At 49.6% G+C, this 24,297-nt stretch overlaps 1 protein-coding gene and 1 pseudogene across 1 annotated transcript; one reads left to right on the top strand and one right to left on the bottom strand.

Annotated features, from left to right (window-relative positions):
* The first annotated feature begins 3,646 nt into the window (after nucleotides 1–3,646).
* On the top strand, nucleotides 3,647–4,515 carry LOC149325577 (uncharacterized; annotated as a pseudogene).
* Nucleotides 4,516–8,283: 3,768 nt separating this feature from the next.
* LOC149325578 (uncharacterized) lies at nucleotides 8,284–8,832 on the bottom strand. The gene has a single exon (XM_089564337.1). The coding sequence runs from the start codon at nucleotides 8,830–8,832 to the stop codon at nucleotides 8,284–8,286; it is 549 nt and encodes a 182-aa protein (XP_089420463.1).
* Nucleotides 8,833–24,297: the final 15,465 nt, after the last annotated feature.

The raw sequence follows: 24,297 nt of genomic DNA on the forward strand, positions 1-24,297 counted from the left end.
AGTTGTTGGGACGACGAGGAGGGGAGCTCACGAACTGGAACAAGGGTTCTTCTTATAGGGCACGCCTCGTGTCAGGGAAAATGACGACAGGTGCTGAGAAAAACATTTATGTATGGCTGGTTGGCCTTCTAAATAATTGATAGGAGCTCTGCTGAATAGGAGCTCTGCTCCTGGATAGGAGCTGGATAGGAGCTCTGCTCCATTGATAAATCAGAGTAGATAGTCCTAAGGAAAGTAAGGTCATCGACCCTTTCGGGGATAATCAGTTCGAAGGGCTCACGAGAAAGTGCGGCGGTTCCTTCGTGTTCAAGCGCAGAATAGACAATGGCGAGGTGAAACTCTTGCAGCTTGTTAAGATCGGCCTCAGTGGGTCTCGCTTGGGAGCATCCAGCACACATGTTCCTGATGTGTGGCTCCGAGTATCTGCAGTTTAGTCGGCCATGGTTGCTTCAAGGCCTGTTGTAATGGACCACGAGGAGATGTTCTCGTCCTCATGTGGCTTCAATCAACGGGCGCGGTGCTGCGTCAGAGCGCGGCCGTCTATGACTGAAAGGAACGTCGGGCCGATGTTTGGGGTACAAAAGCGCCCAATTTTCTCTGTCACCCGACGTGCCGACAGCCACCGCAGCAATGAGTCGGGCGTTGTCTCCCCCACTGATCGCGACCAGGTCTGGAGATGAAGGTTTTTTTTCGGGTGTTGTCCTCCTGGCTAATTGCCCCACGAGTCTGGTGTTATTAAGCACAGGTTTCGGCAACACGTGTCTGCCATCAGCTGGCCGTGGAACAACCCGTGCTGACCTACCGCAGCATACGCGACCTCACCGGCATTCTCCTCACTCAAGCTCTAACATGTGTTAGGGGCGTGGCTAGTGTGAGGTTGTGCGCGACCGTGAACTTTCAGGCCACTCCCTCCTGGACGAGGCCGTCCTCTGTCTAGGGCCACTCACCCGGCTGTGAGTGTCACCTAGAGACTCTCCCGTTTGCTCTTACGCTTGTAAAGTGTAAATAAACCCACTCGTAATCTTCCTCCCATCACCCAACTCATTGATTCGACGGCACTCCTGTCCTGGTGGTGGGAACGTGGGTCGACTTGACCGTGGTTTTGTCAAGCAAGTAGCAGCCGCAGTAGTAACGACCTACGAACCCACATCATCCAACAGCAGGTGGCAGCGGTGGGATGAACCGTGTGACATGGTGCTGCATCTGCGGGTGAGTGTTTGGTTTTGGCTTTGGATCCTCCAGGCTTCAAATTCTGGATCAACAATTTGAATTGCTGCTTTAGCGGGTGTTTGTATGTCTGTAGCACAGGGGTAGTTGCTTAGAATCAGCTTGAGCGAGCAAAGCGAATATTTAAAAGCTGCGACCGTGGACCTAACGAGGTTGACGAGGACAGAACTGTTGTTCTCGTGCGATGAGCTAGGAGTCGATTTGGAGGAAAGAGCGAAAGGTTCGGATATTATCCAGGCAATAAAAATTTCTGGAACGGAGAAAGAAGATGATTTGGAAATTGCTTGTGACAATACGCACAGGTTGGCAAACGAACAGGAGCGTAAAAAATCTGAGGAAACGGAAATGGAGGAACTAAAGGCAGAGCCACAGGGGCGTAAAAGAGCTCGGGAAGAGGCTCTGGAGAAACTAGCAGCGGAGGTAAAAGAGCTTAAATGCGAGGCTGAGAAAAGGCGCCTCGCAAAGCTCAACGGGCTTAACAGGAACGAAGTAGCAATGACCGATTTTATCTTCGTCCAGACAGGGCCCTCAACGTTCCAGTCCATCGCCGAGTTGGAGAGACGTGGAGCCGTAAGAAAAGACTGCGAAATGGCGCACAACCTGCATGGATGACACAGGGCAAAGCGCGGCCAAAATAGAGTGGCTAGAGAGACCGTCTCACAGTTAGCAAAGTGCAACTACGCCAGAGCTCATGTATGAAACGTGTGGAAAGGGCACGGATGGCGTCAGACAAAGCCGAGCTAGGACAGAGTCCCCTAAGTAGCTAAACAGACCGTCGCCCAGTTCGATTGTCGCAAACCTGCGATGATGTTCCGAGAAACAGCGTCTAACCGGCAGGGAAGGTTCAGAGAAAAAAGAGAGCTCCGAAGAGAGGCTGTGCAGTGACAGCAGGAACCGTCACCGTCTTGGTTAACCGTGAGGACGCTAAAAAAGGGCCCGTACTGGCGACTAACCGGCACGGGTGTAAAAGGGATACGTTCCCCAATGGGAGCGGTTTCGAAACAGAAACAAAGGGGAGCCCTTCTGGGATTGTGAATCGTGGCAACTGCGAGTGGAGGCGTCACTGCGGCGTCAGTTAACAAGCGAGTGTCATGGCTACCCCGTAGAAGTTGGCGTATGAAGATTGTGAAACTGCAGTCGGCTTAAATCGCAGTATTGAAAGCCACGCTGAGACAAAACAGAAGAGGTCAAATCTAGACGAGTGCGTTTCCGAGGAAAGTACTCAGGGCGGTAAGCAAGCGGCTGAGGACAACTTTCTGGGGAGCGAAGTGCATAACTCGGGGGCAACTGAAGGTCCATCTGTCAGCTGTGTGGAGACGCCCATCAGTTGCTGAGGCAAAGAGGTCAATTTTCGACCTAAGGAAGGATCAGGAAAGGCAAGTGAAGGGCTGGAGGAGACAGTGTTTATTCATGCTACGCCCGTGTCAAGATCTAAAAAGGGAAACGGCAAGGACAAACAGGAAAGGGAGGAAATTCCAAGCCCTAATTCACGTGCGCGGACAGCTGCTGATGTTGGCACAGGTGGAAATGTGGAAGTAGGGAAAGCTAAGCTTTCCCTCATTGGACCTTGTAAATTTGCGTACTGCAGACTTCGTAAGCGTTGATGTATTTTCATGTGTCCGCGTCGATGGGTGTCTCCCGCACAGCGATGTCGAGCGAGCCCGCCCCCCCAATGGTCAGCGGCGTCAGTTTTCCCGCCGTGGGCTTGGCGACCGGCCCTGCGCTGCTCGGGAAAAATTTGCGGTAGATTGTGAACGCCGACTCCTGGGTGGTGAAGATCGAGGTTGTAGCCGACGCGACTGAAACACGCGTTCGTCTTCAAGAAAATGCCTGACAGCCTGGAATCGCTCGTCATAGCGGGGTCGAGGAGAATGCGCTGCCGTGCAGTGGTTACTCGCCGGAAACGGAGGTGGCGGCCACGGTACGATTGTACAGGGACGCCCTTTGCTGATGCACCTTTCCTATTGTGGAAGACACTGCGAGAAACTCGTCGACGGTTTTTGGAAAGGTTCGGACAAGGTCAGAAAAAATTGCTCTTTTTTAGGCCACGCATGACATGGCGCAGTTTTCTGTGATCGGACAATGCAGCGTTCATGCGCTTAATGAGGTCAGTCATGACATCCGCTGCGAGATTCTCATTTGAGATCTCAACGCGAGATTGTTCCACGCATTTTGCCCCTTCACGACGATCGGAACTGCCGTAAGTTTCGTGGGGACTAGCAGACGACTTTTGAACTCACTCCAGGAAGACATCTTCTGTCCATGTCCCATTATGTCCAAGCGCCGACGTCAAGGTTGAAGTAAACGTTCCTAAGCTGGGCGGCGTCATCCCACTGGCGTAACGGGGCAACTCGCCCGTAGTGCCGCAATCAGTCTTCCATGTTGCGGCGCCCCTCGCGCCGCGATCGGCTCGCGGGCCATGAAACGCGGAGCCCAACAAGAAGGAGGAAGATGGGCTAGACGGCCGCAGCGCGAGCAGCGCATTTAAAAAAAAAGCAGTTCGAAGCTAACGCTGTCAGAGCTGGTTCTTCTTCGCCTGAGCACCGACCGATTTCGTGACCCAGCTTATAATACGCAACCCCATCCCCATACATTGATTCACCAGACTCTTCTGGCCTTCCTACCGGCGGCGACCCGCCCTCGAACGCTCAGCCTCTCGGCACATCGGTGGCCGCGTTCCAGCCAGCCAGCCTGCGGACATTTCGGCCCTATAGCCCCCGCGCCTAGCTCCTGCAGGTTGAAGCGCATTTCCAGCTGCTGTGTATCACCAGCCAGGAGATAAAGTTCATTCACCTCGTGTCGTCCTTTCCTCCTGACGCCGCTAAGGACTTTGTGGACGTCATCAGCTCGCCAGACTGGGCTCGACCCTTCGACATGTTGAAGGCGGCTATCACCGACCGCAAGTCAGCGTCCGAGCGCAGCCGACTCCAGCAGCTCCTCAGCGCTACAGAGCTTGGTGACAGCCGCCCTTCGCAGCTCCTCCGCCGCATGCGCCAGCTTCTTGGACACTCCGCTGCTCAGCACGGCCTTCTTCTGCGGGAGTTGTTCCTTAAACGTCTTCCCCAGCAGATGGTCCCCATCCCCCCGCTGCGGGTGATGTTACAATACACAAGATCGCTGATCTCGCTCACCGTGTTGCGGACTACTCCCGGCTCCTCAACGTCAGCTCTGGGATCAGTCCGCCTCCAACTACTACCGCAGACTCCCAGCTTGCCAGCAACGAATGTCGACTTGATCTTGCCAGGACGTTCGATGTCCTCGCGCCCTTACCGGGCCGTTCGTCGCTGAATTTGCGATCACGCCGCCGTTCCAGGCCACCTCCACGTTCTTCAGAGCCACAACCATCTGACGCGATGCCCGACACCTTGCCCTCGACTGTATGGTGGCACCACCGTACCTTCGGCAGCACTGCTCCCAACCGTGCTCCCAACCGTGCTCCTTGTCGGGAAGCGCTGCTACCGGCCACTCATGGTGGCAAGTGGTGGTGGTGGACGGACATGCCACCTGTTTTATGTATCGGAAAAGATCACTGGCGCTCGCTTCCTGGTCGACACGGGAGCACAGGTCAGCGTCATAGCGGCCTCTTGGGCAGATCGCTGTCGCAGCAGCTAGACCTCCCCGCTTCAAGAGATCAACAACTCACCTATTCGCTCGTACGGCTAACAGTGCCTAACGCTTAATCTGCGATTGCGGCGCACGTTTCGCTGGATCTTCATTATCGGTGACGTCACACAAGCTGTTCTGACAAAGTCGCACTCCGGAGAGTCAAAAGTGAAGCACTCGATCACCCACCACATTGTTATTTCGGGACTTCCGGTTTAGCTCGCCCTCGCCGTTTGTCTGGAAAGCGCCTTGCTATCGCTCGCCGTGAGTTCCAACTCATGCTTGAACTCGGAATCGTACGGTCTTCCTCCGGCAATTGGCCATCGCCACTTTACATGGTGCCAAAGAAAGATCCGGGCGACTGGAGACCATATGGAGATTATTGCGACCGAAATGCTCGCACTTTACCAGACCGCTATCCACTTCCTCACATACAAGACTTGACATTGATTCTGGCTGGGTGCACGGTCTTCTGTAAAACTGAATTAGTGAAGGCTTATCATCAAATTCCCGTGGAGCTCAGTGATATTCCGAAGACACACCTTTGGGTCTCTCTGAGTATGTGCGGATGCTTTTTGGCTTGCGAAACGCCGTACAGACTTTTCAGCGAAGTATTAACGACGTTACACGTGGCCTCGACTTCGTGTTCGCTTACATCGATGATCTCCTCGTCTCAAGTTCATCCTGGTCTGAGTATGAAGCTCATCTGCTCGCCCTCTTCCACCGACTTGATGAATATGGGCTCTCGTCATTAACCCGAACAAGTGCCTCTTTTCGGGAGCTACAATAGAGTTCATAGACCGCCTTGTCATTCCACAAGGTATTCGACCTCTCGACAGCAAAGTTAAAGCCATTCAAGATTTCCCAGCCTCCGCGTCACTTAAAGGGGTGGAGACACCAAATTTGTGGTTCGCGCGTTCTTAGTTTCAAACGTTTCTTATGGCTTCAGGAAGCATGATACACACTCAAATATTCATATATTCACAGTGAATAATTTATTATAGCATTTTTAGGTGAACGATTTTCGGTTTCGGTTTCGGAACGCCGAGTTGTACAGTGACGTCACAGAGGGGGAAGATCAACTGCTTCGCTTGGTCACGTGGGCCCACAAAAGTTGTGACGCACCTACTGCTGCATCGTCTGCTTTCCCACACACGTGCTGACCAGCGCATGAAAACAGATTCTGACAGATCTGATTCCAATGAGTGAGGACATCGACTTTTTTTTTTTGTTCGCACGCTAATATCGCCTTCGCGGGTTCGCGTGAGGATGCGAAACACTTTGCAAAATGCCAGTAAGCATCGCTGCGCCGCTCTACCCAAGCTGCGCCCACAACCGGTGTCACACTTCGCTGCCGTGCAGCAGTACCTGAGCGCTGCTTGGGATGGTGTACAAATATCACAAGAAAAGACAAGATCGCCTTGTTATCAGAACTGCCAGCTATACTCGAGCAGCGACAAAGCATGCCTGCTTATGTTCGGAGCTTTCGGCAACGGCACCGCTCGCGGGCGCTCCGGGCGACGAGCTCTGCTGCTGCCTGGCTGCCGTGGTCGTCGCAAGGCCTAAAGCCTGTTTCGCAAGCGGCCGGCGCTTTGGAAGTCGCCAGCGCTATAATAAAAGGCCTACTTTTCACAAATAGCCTTAGTGCATCATCTCACAAGAAAATAATAGTATGGTCAATCTCCTCGACGCCTTCGGCAGCGGAGCTAGCGGGCGCCAGGAGAGCCGGACCCCAACGTCGCGCCAGCGGCAGCTGCTAGGCGCGGTTGTGAGAAATTTGCTCATATCACAGTTGTTACCTCTACTAGCAGCTCAGTATTGGTCAGCGATCCTCAAAAATGACACTTTTTGCACATTTCTTGTACCATGGTTTATTATTTACGTCAAGAACACTCTTTAGCTCGCTTTTACGACGTCGGCAGACGGTATCCAGGCTGACCTACCGGCCGGCAGACTCGGACTTCACGTCCGCACAAGAAAATACAAAACAGCCATGCTACCAGAAAGGATGCTTTCTAGATTCGAGATACGACAGCATGACTGTGCTAAAAGTGGATCTTTCGGCAGCGACACTGCCTGCGGCAACGCCGGCCGACGACCTGCGCGCTGGTCCCAGACTGCCCTAGTCGTCGCTAGGCCTAGCTGCTTTCGCATATCGATTCCGCAGCTGAGGGCGCTTCGGGACTGGCCAGCGCTCAGAAACGTGCTCCGCTCGGCACCCCTTTACTGTGAACTCGTCCCATAATAAAAGATATGTTCGATTTCCACGACGTCTTCAGCAACAGAGCTAGCAGACGGCAGGCGAACCGCACCAGGTAGCAGCAGCACAAAACCGGCTGATGAAATTTGCTTGCATCGCAGTCATCACTTCTCCCAGGAACTCGGTATTTGCAAACGATCGTCAGAAACGATGCATTTTTGATATGCATATATCTCAGGGTTTGCTATGAACGTGAACAAACAATACTATCGCGTTCTTCAGATGCCGGCGTTCGGCACGAAGACTGGCGCAGACCGCCCGGCTCCAAGGAGTGCGCCCTATGACGCTGCCGCTTCCCGTCGTTGTTGATGCGAGCGGCCCGCCGTTGACATCTAGCAGGCCGGACGCAGGCAACGAGCTGCAATCGGACGTTGCGACGCTGCTCGCAACGGCGCGCCGCAAACCGAGCGAGTGGCGGTTAGCAGCAAACGCGGCTCGCTGGTGCGTCGACTGCACTCACGCGGCTGTGCCCCGCTCATCGTACGTCACTGTATTTTGGTATGACGTCACTAAGACTTTAATTTTTCTACACCCCTTGTGACGTCATGGTTGATGGCGCTAGCGATGGGTCTAGATCGTGAGAGTGAGCATTTAGGTAATCTTTGGAACCGAATTAAAATATTTTTTAAACGTTTGTTGCGTCCAACACCTGGCTGTGAGTGCCCTTGCATACATAGGAATCCTATAGCAGGCTTTCTATAGCTTCAAAATTTGGTGTCTCCACCCCTTTAAGAAGCTCAGAGAATTCTTGGGCCTCCTGAACTTTGCGCCTCTCTCCAAATCGCCTCTCTCCTGAAGTGCGCCTCCCTCCTGAAGCATCTGACCAATCTTTTGGCTACTAAAAAAAATATTCTGCAGCGCAACTTGAGTGGACCGAAGACGCTGCAGCTGCATTTTTTGCTGCCAAGACGGCGCTCACAGACGCCACTTTGCTCATACAGCCGTTGAGGTTCGAACTGCTCTTTTTTAATTGCGCTGCTGACGCTGCGGTCTTGAAGCCCAACTTCCTCCTTCTTGTCCGGCGCCACATGCCATGGCCTCCGAGCCGAGCGCGGCGCGACGGGCGCTACAAGGCTTCCCCACCATAGAGCGGAAGCCACATGATCCGCCCAGCGGGTGTGCTTGGTGGAAGGTGCACAGGATGGTGGCGCAGCCGAAGCGGGAGTGAGGTGAGAACCGACGGGCAGATAGTTTTAGATTAGTCGATCAGCAGCCACGACGTCTTCACGGCCGTTGACGCCTAGCGTGAAGGTCTCCTGCTTACGATGGAGGAAGCGGAACGGTCCATCGTGGGCTGGCGTGAAGGATGGACGGTCGTTGTCACGGTGGATGAAGACGTGGGTGGAGGAGGCCAGCTCCTGGCTGACGAATACGGAGTGAGGGTGACGGGTGGCGGGAGTGACAGTAGTAATGTGGCGAAATGTGTTTCGCAGGTCTCGGATGTAGGTAGAATCGTCGTGGATTAACGGAGGGGAGGAAGGAGAGAGGAATTCCCCAGGGAGACGCAGATGAACACCGTAGACTAGCTCAGCAGAGGAGCTTCCGAGGTTAGCCTTCAGCGCGGAGCGAATGCCCAAGAGGACGAGGGGAATGTGGTCGGACCAGAGTTCCGTCCGCCGATAGGTCGTAACGGCAGCCTTCAGTTGTCGATCCAGACGTTCCACCATGCCATTGGCCGAAGGCTTGTAGGCGGTCGTAGGGATGTTTCGGACGCCCAGAATGTTGGTAAGGGCAGTAAGCATGGTCGACTGAAACTCGCGGCCGCGGTCACTGTGGAAGATACTCCTGACTACAATGGACAAGACTAGCAGAACTGCAATATTCTGCTGTATTTCGAAAAAAATGAATCCTTAAACCCAGTGCGACAGGAGAATCAAACTCGAGCAGGAGTCTTCAACACCGTTGTCCCCTGCTGTTCGCCAGCGCACCTTTGAGGAGCCTAGTTCGTAAAGCGTTGGCTCAAAGCCAACAACTTCCAGTGGCAGCTTTGCTTCCAATGGAAAACTGTTGAAGTTTGCCGTGCTACATCGGCGCTGCTTACTGTTTTCTAAGGCACTAAGTTTTCAATATTCGAACAAAGAAGTCATAGATGAATTGCGCGTCATGTAGCGCACATTTGCTTTTCTTTCTGTTCCCCGTTCCCTGCTGTTTTCTTGCCGACGTTCCTCTCCAGGCAAAACCTGCTTTAAATTGAAACTTACTCTGGCTGTCCATTCTGTTCTTTGAGATGCCATGTGTAGGTTAATGTCTTAGCAGAGGCATTTAAAGCTGTGAGATTAGCCGTCACACAGTGGAACGTTGATATATCAGTCGTCGCTGCTAGTAGAACTAGGTGGGGCAACGATTCACATGCCTGCAAAAGAGGACAAAAATTTTAAGGCGCTGAAGGAAGTGCTCCTGTCTAAGAGAGTATTTGATAAGAAAACGAGAAATTGCTGTACAATTTAACTGGTCAACGCCCATAGTGGAAGAAACCATGAGGTTTCGGGAGTGCTACGGCTCCTTTCTTCACAATGAGGCACCCGCCTCATTGTAGCATAGACAGACTGCAAGGTGCCATCGTTCTTGTTAAATGTGTTGGACGTTGCCTGGATGATGAGTGAAAGAAGGTTTTGGCGTGCTGATACATTTTTTTCAACTGTCTGCACCTTTGCTTCGTCCCAGTTAATTTGGTCACCACTCGTCATGCTGTGGTATTGCGTTACCTGCTACTTTTAGAGCGGTAGCTCTGCTCCCCGCAAAAGTCGCTCACCATACTGTGCCTGAGTTGACCTTGGATTAACCTTGAGGAGAACAGCATATCAACAGAGATTGATTTTGACTCATTTGCCATGGCCGATTTGGGAAAAAATCGATGTCCACTCATGGCTGACAGCGTCCTACACTATCTAGAGCTCCAAGTTCGACCATGGTCATTCCCGAAAATTTGGCCCTATCCACCCCGCAGATTTAACCTTGGCCGATTGGAGCAAAATTTGTGGCCATTTTAAAAACTTGACACCACCAAATTTGACCTCGCACTATTTGGACGAAAATCTATATCCACGTAGAGCACTTTACATCTCACCAAGTGCACTTTAAATAACCCTAAATAATCAAAATGTCCGGAGCCCTTCACGACGGAGTCGCTCGCAGCTTGAGGTGCTCTGGGACGTCGTACTCCCATAAAGGAAAGCAACCATAATTGGGCGTGACCTACACGAGAAAAAATAGTTTGAAACTTGTTTTTGAGGAAAAGAACTGAGGCAGTAATTGTCTCACATCTCGCTGGACACCGGAACCGCGGCGTTAGAGAAGAGAGCAAGGAAGTACTGAGAGAAGGATGAGGAAAACAGGTGTCGTAGAAAGCGGCTGAGAATAATTTCGACCACCTGGTGATATTTACATGCACTGAGATCAGACAGGAAACGCGCGCCTTTTTGTTTAGCTTTTGTTAAAACGCGGCCGCTGCTGCCAGATTAGAACCCGGGACCTCCGGCTCAGTAAGAGAGAGCCCTAGCCACTGAGGCACCGCGGCGTTTAACCGACATGATAATGATCTCCAAATTTCGGCCCCAGCATTGCCAAAATGCTATCGTTCCACCTTTGGGTACAACCGTCATTAAACTGTGCCTAACATTTTTGGATTGCACGTCGCTCCGGTGTGCTTTCAGGTGTCACGTAGAGTCTTTTGTTTGGGCTATGTGCACTCATGAAGAACTGGCGCATTAAATTTATTTTACTACACCAAGAAACTTCCTAAGAATGAGCCCCCTGTAGCACATGACAGAGGGCCAATATTAGAATACTGTTGGCAAAGCATGGCCCTAAGTAGGCCCAGAGTTCCCAATCAGTTTCCAATATTGGCTGAACCACTCACTGCCGCATCCAATGATGGCCCTGGTTGTCCATCGCTTTCCCAATACTGGCTGTGCCATTACAAAATCCTGGCTATCGTGGGCCAGGTTAGCCAGAATTTTCCCACTCTTTGCCAATGTCGGTTGTGCCATCACAAAATCCTGGCTATCATGGGCCAGGTTAGCCAGAGTTCCCCCACTGTTTGCCAGAATTGGCTAAGCTATTTAAGAAAATTGTCTATTTTATTTATTTCTTTATTCAACGTACCTACAGCGCCCTCAGATGCATTGTTGTAGGGGGGGGGGGGGTAAGTACATTAACAGTAAAATTCAATACAGCAAATTAGAACACAACAGAAAAAAGAAGCTACAGACAAATGTGAAGAACTTCCAATAAAGACAACAGCGTTCTGATTACACCCGAGACGCCTTCAACAAAAATTGTGAACAGGCGCCTTCAACAAAAATCAAATAAGTTTCATTTGATTAAATTTTTGGAATAAAAAAATCACTTTTTTTATGCGCTCTAGGAATTCACTGCCGCAGTGCGCTGCTTCATGGAGATCGCGATACAAACGTAATAGATTAGCGCAAGCGCATTCGCTAAACCGAAATTGTGCTCAGTTTTGGCAACGTCCAGAAACGAAGCAGTCGCCTTGTAATTTCGAATTATGCGTTGCGCTCGTGAAATATTAGGCGGGTTCTTCATAAACGCACGCGGACATGTGCTAAGCGATTCCTACGCTTCTCTCTACGTCGTGCCCTGTGATCGCGCCTTTCCCGTGTTTTCTGATTTGCTATTTCCTTCCTTTCTGCAAATCGTAGTGTTGGAAATTGTTGGTTTTGTTCATTATATTCTTCTGTTGCGTAATTTGCATTGGGAGCTATATAGCTCTTGCTCACGTCTTTGCATATTTACTCGCAAGTTTTTTTTTTCTTTCGAACATCACCTTTATTGATGAAAACCATCGAAAGTAGTTGCGAACCACAATTCAACATGCCTTTGTTTGTTTTTGCTTTTTTTGCGCGAAACTTCGACACCAATAAACAATTTGAGGATTCTTCGACAACCACTGAATAAATGGACTGACAACTGGCGTTAGACGCATGTTAACCTAGCTTGTTTGGCGCATGTACGGTACATGAAATTATGAAAGAGTGCACAGTCTGCTTGGATATTTTTTTTGCTTTATATTTTTGTAATTATGTGGTAACGTTTTAAGCTATCTTGAACTAACAGAAGCCACATCATACGGCCCCACAAAATACGCGAGTGTCTCAAGTCGTTTTGGCGAAATGCATCTTGAAGCTCCAAGTTTTTCACTTCAAAATTTTCAGGCTTTTGCTGCAGCTTTGTAGCACTACTTTGCCGCGTCTGTGTTTCCCATCCACTTGTCTCTTGTAGATATTGCTTTCTGTACTGCCTGTGGCCATGTGACTCATTCTCCAAAAATTCCAAACCCTTTTCACGTGTTTTGGACTCTTTCCTTCTCTCTTTCAAGTCTTCAAGTCCAATATCTCCCCACCTGTTCTCCCGGCCGTGCCCTTTTCCAGGTAGCGGTCTAACCCCCCCCCCCCCCCCCCCCGCGAAGCGCTATTTTTTCTTTTTGGTTGTCACTTTCTCGAAGCTGTTTTCCCTCGCGAGCAGCTACGCGCTTCGCTGTTCCTCCACCTCCCTGTCTCCACCTTTCAGCTCGAGGACTTTTCTCGGAACCACAAAACCTGTGTAAAGGAAAATGACTCTCTTCCCTCCAGCCAACCCCACCCCCACCCACCATCGTCTCCACTGCTCGTCTTGGAACCGCGCGACTCATCACAATAAGACATTCTTGACTGCACGGCGGAGCTCAACCACGTGCACAACCAACGCGACGAAAATGCATGCACACTCGAGCTAGCACCGTTCGTAGTCTGTGCACACGAAAAGCCACACATATATTAGGAGAGCTCCGACGCTGTTCGTACCGCCTGCAAGATCTTATTTGTAAGTACTAAAACTCTATTATCTTGATATACGTCTGGAAGTTAAAGTGGTTTTTGTAGTAAATGTTGCTTTGACTACATGCGCCTTTATTTTTTCGTAAGGAGAAGAGAGCAAGCCAAAATGCACGAGGACGACTTCTGTGTACCCACTCTCATTGCGAAATGGCTAGCTTGACGTCGTGCGCAGTGGGATTGTGGCCGATTGGTGAGAATTTAACTTTTCTTCGCTGGTGAGATGAACTCACTAAAGATTGACTACTTTGGCTAACAGCGGGTTTGAACTCATATGACCTGAGATAGGATGCATTCGGGAATATGTCCTTTACCGCTCATGCACGACGGAAATCAGAACCGCTTAATTAATTTTCCACTGCAGACCAGTTGGTAAGGATATCTGTAATACTTCCGTAGTGTTTCTTTTTGCCTTCTAGACTTGCAGAGTCAATAGAAAATCCGCAATTTCTGGTTAAAGCTTTTGCCCAAGTTCTCTCGCAATGAAAAAGGGCATTACTCTTGACTACCAGATTAGTATTTTTGTGTGGTTTTCAAGTTGCAGCTTCGAATCCAATTATAGCATGCATGCGAAGCAACTAAGGTAAAACAAAGGTGCCCTGAGTTCCTTGCGTTCAGCGTATTTCGTCAAAAATCGCAAGCCGCATTTTTAAACCCATTAAATAAAACTAATCAAAAATGTTGTTTTGACGTCCATACGGAAGAGTCGCTACAACCTGTGCATATTTACTTGAATAAAAAATTAGCTCGCAGTTTAGAGATACTAGTTATGATATTAAAACAAAATAATACATTAATCTGTTTTCAATATCACATTAATTTGCTTATCTCGCATTGAATATATTTACTGGGAGTGCGACAAGACGCATTAAACTAAATTAAACCATTTGGGATAAGGGAAGTTTAGTAAATTAAATACCACTTTGTGCAACTAATGTGGCGCTGGTGCTTAAAAATAAATTAAAAATTATCCTGTAAAATATGTTGCTAGTGTCTTCACGATGACTGTGTTTCACAAAATTCGGTGTTATTTAATCATTTTTGTTTTTGTTCTGCGATGGCCATAATTCAACTTACCATGACATCATGCATCTCTTTGCAGGCTTGGCGCTTCGTGAGGCCATCGTGCAAGAACTGGACGAGGAATTTGTTTTAATGCAGTCCAGCAGCCCCCTTGCTAGTGGAGTGCGACGATTACTTCGGATATGACTGATCTGTTCACTGGAGGACAGCTCCGTTGAGCGCTTTATGGATGCCTTAGCCGTGCCGCAGCAGCTTGCCGAGATGCTTTGTCCAACCTGATCGGCACGCACCAAACTTGAAAATAAATTGTTTTCCCACAACCTCTGCCACCATACTCTTGGGCCCCTTTTCTTTACTCCCCACGGTAGCTCGTGGTAGCGCAAACCATCCTGTGTGCGAGAAGCGTGATTCTTGTAACTCAAAGCAATAAACGGATCTTTTTTCTGGAATTATTTCGCCACCTCATTTATGAATATTTGCTAGGTAGAATGGTATGTATGTACATACATCCACAGTGTCGGTCATTGGCGAGTGGATTAATTGCATGTGCCAGCGTTCGAAAGCTGGATGCCATTATTCGAAAGCTGGAAACCATTATTCGAAAGCTGGATACCAATGTTTGAAAGTCGGCTAACAATGTTTGAAAGTTGGGTGCCAGTATGAGACCTTTGCTGGCCCATGCTGCAGAACGAACATCGGGACTGCATTGGCCGCTTGATCGGCCGAGCGTTGGCCCAAAAATGGCATGAAAGTACGGCCAATGTGTAAAGTGGTAGCGCTCGGCCCAAATGCCAGTGTAGGACTGATGTTCGTGGCAAGTTTTGCCAACACTTGACCGACGTTCGGCCAATGTTGTTGTGCTGCCTGGGGAGCTGGTCTTTCAAGCTAACAAGCTCAGTCTCTACTCTCTATTTTGCTTGCGGAAAATCGCGAAAGCGCCTACATGATTCCTGCTACATACAGGACAGGGACTCTTTAATTTTCGTTATTTTCGTTGTATCCACTTTAATCGGAAGCAGGCAGGTTTGGTGGTTTCTGTAAGGGATCGGTAGTGTACGCGGGATCATTGGAACGCGGCTGGGGGCGCTCAACGCGGAGCGTCTCCTTTCTCGGAACGCGCCCGCTCGCGAATGAGCCGGGAAGTACGGGTGTCCCCCGCCCGCGGTACCGATTCGCGCACGAGCTGGCACGAATGTGTAGTTGTGTTTGTTTTTACTTTTATTTTGCAATGGAAAGGGTGTTTTGCCCTACGGAAGCTGGAGGGCTGGTCATGCTCGCTGTAAACCAAACATGTGAGCAGTGTAACATGATTGGAAGCTACCAATTGTGGGCCGGGCCTCTAGGGCTTTAAACCCGGCCCCGGGGCCGGAAGCGAGGTTCTGCGCTAAGGTGAGATGCTATGCATCTTCGGCTACGCCGAGTAGGGGCCTCCCCTAGTATTAGGCAGTTCCACCTTTTTGTTGTTGTGTACCTCTTTGCCGTCTCGAGTGCCTAAACTTGTGTATGCAATGTAAATAGCTGTACATAAATCGTCAAGTATTCCCTTGATCCCTGCGTCTCAACTCATCTTGAGACCGTCTCTGACAGGGCACCCCTGGTGCGAAGAAGAGCTTCAGTCTTCAAGTTGGAACAAACCGTCTCTGCCGGGGCACCTCTGGTGCAAGGAGAGTAAAGAACCTGTGAAATTTACTGGCGCAGTCGACAGGATCCTGCGGCCATCGGAAGACAGCGCAGGAAGAAGATTGAAGGCAGGGAGAAAGGCGACGGTCAGGCAACAGCAACGTTCGAGAAAGGACCTGCGGAGAGACGGCGGCAAGGACGCAAGGACCACGGCAGTAGTCCAGCGACGCGGGACTGCGTCCGGTCAAGGAAGGCAACGCGTCGAGAACTCGACGGTCACCGGCGGGTCGCAGCAAGTGACGACAACGGGCACAGGACCAGCGGCGTGCGACAGCTCATCGCAGCGTCCGGTGAAAGTGGCGGTGGACTGCGACGCCAAGGAGCTGGCAATGCGGATCGACGCATCGAAACTCTGAGCTTCCTTCGTCGCATTGTTAGCGTCCCTGTGCATGTTTTCGAGCCCGTAGGACAGTTGAGGGATATAGACGGCGGTATGGAGAGTTATCCATGCCGGCCCTCACTCGATGTGAGGTACCGAGTAGTATTGGCGAAGGCGCGCTTAGCTTATTTTCAGGCTGAGCTTGCAAAAGTGAATGATGGAATACGCCGGTATGCGAGGAAAAACCTCTGGATTTGCAGGTATTAGAAGCAATGCGCCAGCAGCTTGAGCTCGAGCTGGCTAAGCTCAAAGAGTCTAGGAGAGCTAGTCAACTAGCCAGGGAGAACTGCTCCGAGTCCCGAGTGGAGAGGCCGCCAGTGCTGGAAGGCAAAGGCCTGTCAAGCACAGGTCAATAAAACAGCCAGGCAGAAGTAAGAAGTGAGCCAGATTTCTGCGAAGCTGAAATCGCAGTTGAAGAAAGTATCGTGACGAAACGCAGCGTCGTGGTATTAGAGGCGGTGAATGCGCACTGCGACGATCCAGCTGCACAGGTTAACTCTACCCCAAATGACACCAGGGACATGGACGCGAGTTCAAGATTGTTGGAAGTCACTCTGACAATTCCAAAAACGAGGTCTCAAGGAAGCCGCGGAAAAGGGCCGTTCGTTCAGCATGAAGTGGCCAGTGACTACCGATGTAAGATCGGCGAGCTTGTGACAGGAGAAAGTGTAACGTTTCTGGAACGGCACACTGTGTCGGGCATGAGGCATAAAGGGCCCCGTAGCGTTACTGGTGGCAAGAGCCCTTCATCCGAGGCAAAGAACGAAGGTTGGCCTGATGGGCCGACGGGACCGAGCGCCGCGCAGTTGTTGAACGCACCCGACGTGTGTCCCACCAGGTCTTTCGAGGAGAATGAAATGCGCGACGACTTGACTCAAGGCAAATTCGGATCAAGTGACTACGAGTCACCTCATACAGCCTCAGAGTCAGATGATGTCGTGAAGCCGGCAAGCTCCTATAAAGTAGGGAGCGGCAGTTTCAATGTTTGCCCTTGCAGGAATGAGGCAAATGGCTCGAAGCGAGGCAAAGTACTAGGAGGCAAGGGCGAGGCTTTAAAATTTAAAGTCGTTGCGAGGAACAGTACGTTCCGGGCTGCAGTACGTCAAATTAGGTGTAGCAAAGCCGGCCGCACTGTTACAGTTGGACTGGGCAAGGGATATGTTCCTTATGCAGCACGCGGTCTGTACTGGCGCGCCGACGAGAGCTTGCCCTTAGGGGCGTCGCATGGTCCAGGTTTTAGACCTATCGAAGATCAGGTCGTTTTCGATCCTGGAGGGCAGCAAATTTTTAGTTATCGCCCCGTTGTGGCACCAGTCTAATGAGCATAGCGGCCATTAGGCGCTAATCATGTCGATCGAGACACGTGTTGGCTCGAACGCACACAGGGACGCTCGGTGCGACCAAGGAGGCTCACGTGGCCGCTCATGGACCCTATATGAGTGCCAATGAACGCTCCGGTTGCAAGTGTCTGGGTGCATGTGTGCCCATTCGCGAGGACGAGTGTGTACCTGGAGGTGGTGAATTGGGTGCAACCCACCAACTTGGATGCCGTGTCACGGTGCACGGCAGGCATGCCACTCTGTGTATTTTAGTGTGCAATATGCTTATGTTTTCTTGGTGCCCGTAAGCATTTTACGTAATGTTGTGTTCGTGCCTGTGTGCATTTTGCCTTTGGTTTTGTTGGTGCCCGTGCTGGTGTAGCTGCGGTATGTCACCCACAGGGTAGTTTTGTGACCCGCACCGTTCCCTTCATGTTATAATTCTAAAAGTGGCATTTGAGCCCTTTGTAGAATCTTGGGAAGGGCGTGTAAGGGATCGGTAGTGTACGCGGGATCATTGGAACGCGGCGGGGGGCACTCAACGCGGAGCGTCTCCTTTCTCGGAACGCGCCCGCTCGCGAATGAGCTGGGAAGTACGGGTGTCTCCCGCCCGCGGTACCGATTTGCGCACGTGCTGGCACGAATGTGTAGTTGTGTTTGTTTTTACTTTTATTTTGCAATGGAAAGGGCGTTTTGCCCTACGGAAGCTGGAGGGCTCGTCATGCTCTCGGTAAACCAATCATGTGAGCAGTGTAACATGATTGGAAGCTACCAATTGTGGGCCGGGCCTCTAGGGCTTTAAAACCGGGCCCCGGGGCCGGAAGCGAGGTTCTGCGCTACGGTGATATGCTATGCATCTTCGGCTACGCCGAGTAAGGGCCTCCCCTAGTATTAGCCAGTTCCACCTTTTTCTTGTTGTGTATCTCTTTGCCGTCTCGAGTGCCTAAACTTGTGTATGCAATCTTAATAGCTGTACATAAATCGTCAAGTATTCCCTTGATCCCTGCGTCTCAACTCATCTTGAGAACGTCTCTGACGGGGCACCCCTGGTGCGAAGAAGAGCTTCAGTCTTCAAGTTGGAACAAACCGTCTCTGCCGGGGCACCTCTGGTGCAAGGAGAGTAGAAGAACCTGTGAAATTTACTGAGCGATATTGACTCAGTCTCAGTCTGTACTCTCTATTTTGCTCATTGGAACATGAGCGATTTTGACCTCTGCTTGCGAAAAATCGCGATAGCGCCTACATGATTCCTTCGACATACAGGACAGGGACTCTTTAATTTTCGTTATTTTAGTTGTGTCCACTTTCCTCGGAAGCAGGCAGTTTTAGTGGTTTCATTATTCATTCTTTGTTGCGTTTAAAAAAGGGGGGAATAGCCGTTTATTCAGAAGTCAAATTTTGTTGTTTTCATCTCGTCTGTGAGAATGGCGTCTTCGCAGCAGACTTCTCTGGCACGATTGTTTAGAGGTACAACCACTGACCGCTTGTCATTGACCGGGTGCGCTGCTTTAAAGACTAGGTATGTTCCATAGGTCATCGGTTTTTGGTAGACATCTTACCATGGTGTGAACATGGCGTGGAAAACGGAAGACAACCGTCCTACTGTTCCTCTACAGTGAAGTCGCATAAGGGCTCAATAGTGTTGAAGCGTCACAGAAAAAGGCTAATCTGGTTCCGGTCTGGTTCCAGTTAATATTAAATTCTTTTACCTGAACATGAAAGGGCCTCGGAAATTTTCACAAACATTTTTTGAAGAGTAGTCTGTACCTTAAACATACTGTCTTTCAGGAGCCGGCAATAAGAGCTGTCGTATTTAGCAAGGCCTTCATTCTTTTGTTGGTGCAGCGATTGATCAAGATCAAGGAAGGCGATCCGGAGCCTGCAGGTGAACAGAATATAGTAAGCCTACGTGCGAATAAAGGAAATGTTATGGTATACATCGCCGATCATACTAAGGAAAAACTGAGGTACTGCTACAAGACAAGAAAACATCCTGCCCGCTCCTGAAGGACTCTATGTCTAAGGTACAGAGTGCAGTGCAAAATTTCTGGTAGAAATATTCCAGGCACATCAGCTATCGATGAAATGGCTTTATAATCAGCTGCTACGTACGAACGGCTTAGTGGCCGCCATATGCAGTCTGCCAGACATTCACAAACCATTAACTACCCTGCGCCCACTGCAAGAATTTGGAAGGTCGTCCATGTACTTGCTGTCACAGTACCTTCACAATGTTCTGGTTCCAATACTTAGCCGGACTGGCACCAACGTCAAGAACTCGCGTGATTTCATCACCAAGGGAAAAACCGTCGCTCTAGAATGCACTGACAGGTTTCCTTCATTGGAAGTCTGTTCGCTCTTTATAAGCGTACCTGTTGTCCTGGCAGTTGAAGCATACAAGCAACGTCTCAACAATGCTGACTCACGGCAAGATTGGACGCCTTTCGACGCAGCGGCGCTAGGGGAACTTCTGCGTTTCAGTATCGCCAGCAGGTACTTTAATTACAATGGCAGTTTATTACCAGAAGAATCTTGCTTCAGCAATGAGGCCAGCTATCACGGTCACAACGGCTCGCATCGCAGTGGAAGCCACCGAGAGCAAAGCTCTGGCCATCTTCCAGCCACGAGCGAAAATATTTTTGAGTCAGGTGGACGACTGCTTCTTTGCCACGGACCGGAACCATATACGCCTCTTTCTGTGCCAACTTTACGCTATCGAGCCCTCAGTCAACTTCACTGTTGATGAATATGCGGAGGGCAGTTTCCTGTTCCTCGACTACATGGTAAACACCATGGTAGCGTGTCTAGCGTAAACCGATGCGCTCTGAAAAATACCTAGATTTTAAATGAGTGCACCCGGTCAATGACAAGCGGTCAGCAGTTGTATCTGTGATCAACCGTGCCACAGAAGTCTGCTGCGAAGACATCGTCCTTAAAGACTCGATAAAGATAATACGGAAGACGGAACACTGAAAGAAAAATGTAACCATGAAGTATGCGTGGTACCGAGAAAGCCGTAAATAAAAAAATAACGAACCCCTGTTTCGTATGTAGCAGGAAACATCAAGGCACTTTCGCGTATTTTCCGCAAGCTGGGGTGAATATCGCTAATGTTCTAACGAGAAAGATGGAGACATGAGCTTGTTAACTGGATAGACCAGCTCGTTTGGAGCAAGTTTCTTTGTGTCGTTAAAAAAACTTTCTGCGCCAGTTCTTCATGAGTGGACATAGCCGAAACAAAAGACTCTATGTGGCACCTGGGAGTATACCGGAACGAAGTGCGAAAATAAAAAGGAACAATGGACAAAGTCTCCGAACATGCGGACAAAAGTGGTCAGGAGTTTAACTGTGACGGAGCGAAGTTACTAACAACTGAGAAGAATGTTTCACCCGCAAAAGCCTCAAGCCACGGATCTTCTGGACAGCGCCTCACACGAAGAACGATGACGCCTTTCATCCTACCCATCCCAAATTACTGAAAATGCTTCCATGTGCTACAAACCCATATACTTCCTCAGCTTGTCTCATTGTGAACAAGGCGGCCGTACGATTCCTGAAACATCGTTCTTTTTTCGACCATGGTCAGTGAGCATTGACGCTCACCTGCTATTATTTCTGACCGGACTGTATGCTGTCAAACAATCGGCTACAGTAGACATAGCTGCACCTGATGCTTGTTAGCGCTAATTGAATGCATGAATCTATTTGTCTTTGCGAGAAAATCTGCACGGAAAGGCATAGGTCGCAAGATTAGGATAGTGTTTAAATCACCTGAGAGGAAAAAGCTGGAGATCTGAAAGGAATTCAGTGTGCAAAGACTGACTCCAATCACAATAGACACGAACAAAGCCTTCTGTTTCCGTGTGTGTTTTCCCGTTAGTTATTCACTGCTGCCCGCCAAGGCAGGCTCCCGCCCCCTTCCACTTGAACAGCCTGCTACCCTTGCAACGAAGAGATCTTCTCCCTTCTCCTGTGCCTATGGGGAATGAAACAACAGTGCAAGCTGTTTGTGCCGCATCATGTTTTGATGTTTAGCTAAAAAGAATGTTTGCAGAATATGTTCGCTCCAGGTTCGTCCGAGAGGCAAACGAAGAGACGTCTCGACAGCGTAGAGATTCCGTGCAGACTGGTTTGTTTTCCAACAAACGCCAGCGGGAATAAAGGGACAAAAGGAAAGAGGGAGATAGCGAGAGACAAAATGGCGATAGCGCAGAGCGGCGAGCAATTTGTTCCTGCCGCGGGGAGAAAGGGAGCGGGGCCTCCAACTTCGAGTTGAAAAATCAAATGAATTCAATTAAATTGAATTGAGGACGCCGACTAGTACACGTGCGAGGCGCGTATCCGGCGAATCATTGACCCCTCCTCGCGGCACCTGCGGAGCCGGCTCGGCTATCTCTCCTCCAGCCCCCACAAAACAATAGGTTGTATTAAGCAACCACGGTCTCTCTTCAGGATTACTGTATTGTAATCAGTTCATTTAAATGTGCGTTTTAGATGGCTGTAGTGTGCCGATACGCTCCGCTGACACTGCAAAAGTCGACGCGCACTGCTAAGGATTGATAGTACTGACCCAAGAGAAATTGTTGGTGCATAGATACAGCGGATGCAGACGCACTGGAAGGAATACCTGCACAATCAAATGAATAGATCTTGCTCTGTTGTTTGCAGGATTACGCTATTGAGAGTGATGGTGGATTACATCAGTAAAACGAGCCATGCGCACTGGACGCATAAGGATGTGATTTCAAGTTTTGTAGTTTATTTTAAAAACTCTGTATACGAATTTGGAATGCAGTTGTCAAATGTTATAGATGTTTCGCAGTAATAAACTAGTTGTTCACGGGGCCTCCAGATTGGTCGGCAACCAAAAGTAAGAGTCAGTGCGTCGCGAATGATAAAAATGAAGCATGAGCAAACCACCAAAAATAGACACCAAGAGAAGCAAACATCTCACAAAATTAATATCGTGACAAAAAAGCGTGATCTGCATTTTAATTCTTGTTCTGTTCTGAAAGCCAGAACGAAGCAAAGATATTCGGCTCAAAAGTTGTGCATAATACAGGCGACAGGCAACACCAAGTCATTACAAGAACTCTTGAAAGCATATTGTACACGGAAGCTAGGGCGACAGGTCGCTAACCAGCAGAACGTTGTAGCCTACGACAGAATGGCACATACCCACTATGGGGGGTCGGCCAAGAATCGGGTGGTAAAGGTTGGTATTCACCTGTACGTAGTAAAGGCAAAAGGAAAGCACACGGGAGAGGAACACCGGCGGAGTCTACCACAAGAAGGGCACGGAGAGGATGAAAAAAGAATAAAAAAAGAAACATAAAACAAAAATAATAATAATAATAATCATATATATATATATATATAAGTTTGGATTGGAGAGAGAGAGTGAAAGAGAGAAAAGAGAGAATAATTCGAAAAATAATGAAGCATAAAAAGAAAATACTGAAAGCTTTAGCAAGGTAGCCGATGATATTCCAGCAAGAAATTTTGAACAGCGTCACAAACAGACCTGTGGCTGAACCCAAGTGTGGTGGCACCAAATGATAGCAAGTGTGGGCTGCTCAAACTAAGGCCAAGTTGCTGTAAGGGCAACTCCAGCAGTCTTCTTCTCAAAGAGGTAAAACGATGACAATGGAGCCAAAAATGATCGATAGATTCAGGCTCACGGCAAAACGCACAGAGGGGAGATAACGCCAAACCAGATCTGGGCAGATAGAAATTTAGAGGGGGGATGCGGCAGCGCTACCTCATTAGAGATACTTCTAGCTGCCGAGATGGACAAATTTTCCTGCTCCAGGAACATTTGATATGCCGGAACCTAGATGCTGTGATGTACGCTGTAGCCGGGATGATGGGCAGCACAGGGCCGCCTAGGGAAGCCTTTGCAAGGTTATCCGCGATCTCATTTACAGTCACGCTGCTGTGGCCGGGTACCCATATCAAGTGAACAAGGCTCAAATGCGAAGGAAGAAGCGATAAAAAAGTGCTTAAAGTGGGACAGTCAACATGCGATGCGAGGGACGAACACAAAGATAAGAATCGGTAATGACTGCCACTACAGAAATAGAAGGATCAAGCTTGCGCAGAGCAAGAATTACTGCCAGAAACTCAGCTTGAAAAATAGGGGTGTAATCCGGAAGGCGCAGCGAAAAGGACCAGTCTAAACTCGGACAGTAAATTCCCACCCCTGCCTTTTCGTTGCACTGAGAGGCATCGGTTGCTATTGTAATTTTTGTAGGTAGGGACCTTAAATGATCCTCTAATAGACCATTTAAAATACGGGGCGGTAAAAGTTTCGCGTATTGAGGAAAACTTTTGTCGAAAACAATGTGGACAGAGGACCCACTGCTTAATGCTGGAAGGATGTTGTAAATCTGCACGTTTAAAGGCTCAAGCAGCCTTTGCACGAACACAACCTGTGGGGTATGAAAACGAGGCCAGTGGACACCAAAAAAGGAGGTCGGCTGGCAACAGAAAATGCTTTGCGAACGGTGAAAATGGGATTCAAACATTTTGAGGAAAGTCTGCACAGTTAGAAAGTGAAGTCGGGATAACCGAGGAGGAATGCGGGCCTCAAGGTACAGCACATTGGTAGCCACGAATTTGGGGACGTCAAGGCACATCCGAAGCACCGCCCTCTCCAAAAGGATGAGAGGACGAAGTTTGTATGAAGCCGAGCCTGAAAACAACACAGAGCCAAATTCTAAAATTGGCCTAACATACAATACGCAAATCATTAGGAGCGTATCCCTGCGCATGCCGTACCTGTGACTACATAACCTCCGTAACATGCCTGCGGCACGAGTCCCTTTCACAGCAACATGGTCAATGTGGGGCCGCCAGGTGAGGTTGTCGTCATAAATGACGCCCAGGTATTTTAGGGATTGAACTTGAGGTATTGGTTGAAATTTGCATGAAAGAGAGAGCACGACAGGATCATGTAGAGGAAAAACAAGGACG

The sequence above is a fragment of the Amblyomma mixtum genome, chromosome 10, assembly GCF_055824585.1.
Source record: "Amblyomma mixtum isolate Tamu chromosome 10, ASM5582458v1, whole genome shotgun sequence".
Taxonomy (NCBI): Eukaryota; Metazoa; Arthropoda; class Arachnida; order Ixodida; family Ixodidae; genus Amblyomma; species Amblyomma mixtum.

Excerpts from the sequence above, each read along its gene's own strand:
- LOC149325578 (XM_089564337.1), bottom strand. The coding sequence starts at position 8,832 with ATGCTTACTGCCCTTACCAACATTCTGGGCGTCCGAAACATCCCTACG.